The 5,573-nt window shown below is 36.9% G+C and overlaps 1 protein-coding gene across 1 annotated transcript in view; it reads left to right on the forward strand.

The window, feature by feature from the left end:
• Positions 1-2,735, forward strand: part of skia (v-ski avian sarcoma viral oncogene homolog a) — a gene marked incomplete in the record, with an annotated part of 87,316 nt that extends 84,581 nt beyond the window's left edge. Inside the window, 1 exon segment of the mRNA XM_014020316.1 lies at positions 2,261-2,735. Within this exon segment, the coding sequence (XP_013875770.1) occupies positions 2,261-2,446 (186 nt within the window).
• Between the last annotated feature and the right edge of the window lie 2,838 nt (positions 2,736-5,573).

Below are 5,573 nucleotides of genomic sequence, written 5' to 3' on the forward strand. Positions count from 1 at the left end.
GACCTGTGCCCCCAGATATTTTTGGATGATAAACATTTGTATCAGGTCAACTAAACATGGGGATACAGTAGTAACAATATTTTTATACTACGTTTATCCATTTTAAATACACTAACCTCACTCATTTGGAACAACTAAACTATAAATGTAATTAATTCAGAAAATCTTTTCGGGACCCCACTTTGGGAAATGCTGTAGACGACCTCAGTTGTGTCACGTTCTTACATCGTCCATCAAAAGTTCATTTGGGCCAAACAGCAGCTTCCTGTGGCCACATGCATCATGTACTTTACTGAGTTCACCAGGGTTGTAGAAAGTACCACAAAGTGATACTTCAGTAAAAGTACAAGTATCTTAACAAAAGTTAACTTTGCTAAAAGTTAAAAGTCTCCTTTAGGGAATATTACTTGAGTAAAAGTATGTGATATTTGTTGTAGTTAAGTATTAAAAGTCAAAGTAACGATTTAAAATGAGCAGTTAGATTTCCTGTAAGGGCATTTATCAGGAGGTGACCTCCCCAAAAACTGCAGAAATAACTAATACACTATCAGAGTTTTATATATTTATACTTCTTATTCAACCACAGTTAAATTCACTCTATCTAGGAGGCTCAGTTTATATGGATAGTTTTTATTTTTTATAATACCAAGCAAAAATTAAATAAAAGTAACAACTTTCTACTGCTTGTCCTTTTTTTTTAATGTAAGGAGTAGAAGTAAAAAAAATAAAGTACAGATACCCAAAAAATCTACTTAAGTACTAGAACAAAGTATTTGTACTCTTGGAATTCACATCATTATGAAATTAGTAAACTATATTCTTAATCATTTAGCTTGAATATGATGTAATTATTGTTAGATGGTCACATATTGATGAAATGATTCAGATATATTAATTCATTTAACAGATCGAACCTGTGAGCTGAATTAAAGACCATGTAAAGTAAAAATAAATGTGTTCTGATGTCACACCACAGAAATGTATTAAAAATACTGTTAACCTTATAAAAACAAAACCGTTGTTTTCTTTTTGTGATTTTATTTTGAAATAAGAAAACCATGAGTTAATATGGATGAATATTTTTGTTTAGCCTCGCTGTAGTTGAATTATAATCGATGTTAGAGCCAAGTTTACTCACTGAGGTTTAGTCGCTCCATCCAATCAGAGATATTTTGCTAACTCTTRTATTTCAGCAGGATGAGACTGTTGGCAACAAGTGATTAAAAAACAAACAACTGATTCTCTTCAAGCTAGTCCCTGAGTAATTTGTCAAAATGTGGCTTCACAGGTTGCTGCCAAAGTTGTTTGAAAATTTACAAAATTTCTGATTCAAAGGAGTTWATAAAAACGCAGAGTTCCAGACAAGATTCAGACTAGAACGTTTTGTGTGTCCCGACATTAATGGTGCGTTCACACCAAACATGATTTCAGCTTCAGGAGCAGCAGGTTTACATACAAAGTCCATGATGGACGCGCTTCAATCAGCGTCAGGAAGTGCTGCGGCGCCTCAAGCGCGATTAGAGCAGCTCGATTTGAACGATCTGAGCGTTCGACGCGCTGAGGCGCAAATCGCTGAAGTTAGAAAATCTGAACTTTTGCAGCTCGACGCGCCGCGTCAACCAATCAGAGAGACTCCACTGTGTGACTTAGTGACATATTTCCAGACGGGACAGTTTACTGAATGATGTCCACTAACCTGAAACAGATGGAGAGGAGCTCTTTAGCTGAAATGAGTGCCTGCAGTCGGTGTCCTGACAGAGATATCTGCACCAATGCGTGGCAGCGACTCATCAGACTGGACTCAGGACAAAAATAGTCCTGAAAGCGAGCTGTGAGCCTCTCCTCTGAATTATCTGGTGAATTAATTATGAATTAATTATCTGATGAACGTGACATGCTCTTGCTCTCTGTAAATAAAGCAAAGCCACTTCCTCGTCCGACATTAAACTGAGCCGGACAGAGGAGGGAGGGGCGGGGAGGCTCTTGCCGTGCAGCGCTTCAAGAGCTGACCTGCATCTGACCTCAAAGTGCACAAGCGTCCAACTTGAAGTGTTGGCTGCCATTTTGAAGCTGAAATCACGTTTGGTGTGAACGCAACATTAGAGCGACGACAACCTCAGGGTTATCCCAGAGGAGGTGGGCTGCGCTGGGCGCACTCATAACTACGAAATGTTTTTGTAATTTGTCGCCACGTCTCGGTGAGACYGTTACGTCATCGCTCACCTGCCAAACGTTTTAACATCCCGCTGGTCTTTTCCAGATCGAGGACCTCCAGATGAAGCTGCAGCATGCCGAGGCCGACCGGGAGCAGCTCAGGGCCGACCTGCTGCACGAGCGGGAGGCCCGGGAGCACCTGGAGAGGGTGGTGAAGGAGCTACAGCAGCAGCTTTGGCCCAAATCCAGCAGCAAAGACGGGACGTCCAAGAACAAGTCTGCCGACAACTGAGACCAGCAGCTGGTTCACATCAGCGCTGGGCCCAAAAAAAACAAAAAATAAAACTTATAAACTCTCTGATGGAAGAAAGATCTTTGTCCAGACTTATTACTGCAAAAACTGCTTCACTCAGAACTGAAACACCGGAGAGAAGAGCAGCTGGGACGGAGCAAAGAACTGCTTACCGGTGAAAAGCCGAAGCCTCCGGTAAAAAGGACTTTTAAGACTTTATAAGCTGTTTGAGAGACATGTACAGTTAATAATAAAAAAATGCTCTTCTGTGTTAGAGTTTAAAAATAAACGAGATGAAGAACAAATAAAAATCCCCCCTGTGCCACTTCTTCAACCATGTCGATCTGAAACAAAAGTCCTGATGTTTTATAAAAAAAAGTTTTAATGAGCACTTCTTTCATTTATTCAAAATTTATTGTTTCGCAAAAATCTTCTTTTTTTTTTTTGGTCAAAACACAATTATCAGGTTGTGGGCGTGGCCAAATATTCAATTTTTTTTTTAGTCGAATTGGCTTTGTCACATTTTTTCCAACAGCAAACTGGTCCTGCTAAATAAATAAAGGTCTGTAAATAAAAATAAGTTTGTTTTATACTTACAATAAAAATCGCACTTTGTCGTAACAAAATCCTGCTATAAATCCACTGTTCTCCATCCTCCTCCTTCGTTTCTCTTCTCTGTGGCCACAGAAAAGACTTCGAGCGTTTTGTCCAATTAAACTTTGGTTTTCTCCGACAACTAAAGATTTGTAAATAAGGAAAAATGTCCAGTTTTGGCCTTTTTTTTTTTTTTTTACAGGAATCGTGGTTTGGCGCGTTTTTCCGGCTGCATCAAGTTCTGGAACTGTTACAAGAGCACGAACAAAAAAATAATAATTTTAAATATATATATAAAGCTCTTTATGTTGTTTTAAAGTGTAGACATGTTTTATTGTTTGTTTTGTTTTTTCCTCCCCAATAGATGATTTGTTTATGCATGAAATTTGCGAACTCATATAGTCAGTTATTGGGCATTGATTCTGAACATGTAAAGACTTTTATTGTGTTATGCAAATATAAAGCAACTTGTCTTATTTAGCAGAGGAATATGTACTTATTATTGAAAAATGCTGAATTTTTTGTTTTGTTTTAAAGGAAAAAAAACTTCACACTTGCAAATATACAAAAAAAAATACAAAATTCTATGCTGGAAAACCTCAAGTGCCTGAAAGTGGGCAAAAGGTTTCCAGAGCAGGAAAGCTGATGATCAGTTTCCTGTTTGCAACTTTCAAATTAAAAGCCCCTTTTTTACTCTGCAGCGTTTTTAAAATCAGTATTCTAAAGAAACAGTTTACAAATGTTTGATTCTTAGAGCAGAGAACAGTCGAACAAATGCTTTTAAGGTTGTTTTTGTTTTCTTGAATGAAAGTTGTCTTTTTCAAATTAATATGCATGTTAAGATCATTTTTTATACAAGTTCTTAAAAAGCCACTTGCTTGGGTGAATTGTTACTCTGATTTGTATATAAAGACGAAAACATTTATTTGCGGTTTGCCGACTTAACTCGAGGCAAACACACGGGTCGGGAAAAAAAAGTGTTTCATCCGGTATTTAATGTCGTCCGTCACTTTGGCGGACCTCAATTGGTACATTTTGTAGTAGTTTTTACACAATTGATAGCCTGTGTGTAGTTTGTGTTTCTCATAGTTTTCTAAAAAAAAACAAAAAGGAGATGATAACSTTTGGCTTTTTGCGCTCCGACGCGRAATATAAAAATTTCACCGACGTTTTTTTTCTAAAGGAAAATCATTTTGCTAAATCAGTAAAGCAGCAATAAGTTGAAAAATACTAGCCAGTGTGAAGATTTGAATAAGGATTTACATTTGTAAATATGTTTTCTTCCTTTTACAATATTGTATAATAATTGTACATGTTTCCTTTTTCAAAAACATCTTTTCTTACAGTAGCCGTTTGAGTTCATTTTTTGTTTTTTTAAGTTGTGTTTTAACAAAAATGTTGATGCAGTAAGAGAATATTCCCTTCATAAGCATGTTAACCTTGTTTTTACTGTAGAGTCTATATTGAGTTTTTTCACGAGTTTATATGTATTTTTAAAGTTTGTTTGGCTTCATATAGCAGCCGCCTAGCTGATTGTTTCCCCTCATGTATTGTTTTAGCCCTGTGCTGCTGCTAATACTATATACAATTCTAGAAATATTTTTATGTAAGAAGCAAGCTTTCCCGTTTTTTAATAACGCCACATATATAGTATAAAATGAAGCTCGGCTTATTCATCTACATCCCTTTCTTTTGGCGCCTTCTCCCTTCCGTCATCACCGTTCCCTTCTCTAACCACASCGACCATATTGTAAAGTAAAGGACTTTATGAGATTACGTTTGAAAATAGCTATGCTTATATACTACAGTGACTGAATGTACAGTGTATAGATGCATTACAAGAAATAAAGTTGTTTGTCCAGATTCAATGACCCAGTTTCCTATTTTTGCTGCCAGTTTGGCAAAATAATTCCTAATTATCTTTTAATTGAGAACAGTTTTGGCTTCATCTTTAAACCTCAACTAATGATCGTTATTCTGTGATGAGAATAAGTCTGCTGTTTATTTTCTATTGATAGAATCAAAGAACTATTAAAACAAGTTAAAATAACGGCACTATAAAACCTTTTACCAGATAGGGATTTACTGTTTCAAACTATAAAATCTCATCCAGATTGAGATTAGAGAGAATTTAAATGAAGCTTCAAGTAGGAGAAGGTTTTTCAGACGCCTGCATTGTTCAACTTCTGATACAGCAGAAACAAATCACAACAAAATTGGTTTTATCCAAAAAATATTTGGTGACAAGAAACACAAGCCACCATATGTTCCCTCTAATATACCCATCCCCATGTTCCCTTGTACCTATGTTCCCTCTAGTACAGTTGTGGTCAAAAGTTTACATACACTTGTAAAGAATGGTAAATGGTAAATGGTAAATGGTACTGAACTTATAGAGCGCTTTTCAAGTCCCTCCGGACCCCAAAGCGCTTTACACTAACAGACATTCACCCATTCACACTCAGCAGCAGTGATCAGCAGCAAACTTCAGCCGAGTCTTAAGGTGCCTTTTCTGGAGCAAGGGCTTCTTTCT

The sequence above is a fragment of the Austrofundulus limnaeus genome, unplaced genomic scaffold (assembly GCF_001266775.1).
Source record: "Austrofundulus limnaeus strain Quisiro unplaced genomic scaffold, Austrofundulus_limnaeus-1.0 Scaffold248, whole genome shotgun sequence".
In the NCBI taxonomy this organism is placed as follows: domain Eukaryota; kingdom Metazoa; phylum Chordata; class Actinopteri; order Cyprinodontiformes; family Rivulidae; genus Austrofundulus; species Austrofundulus limnaeus.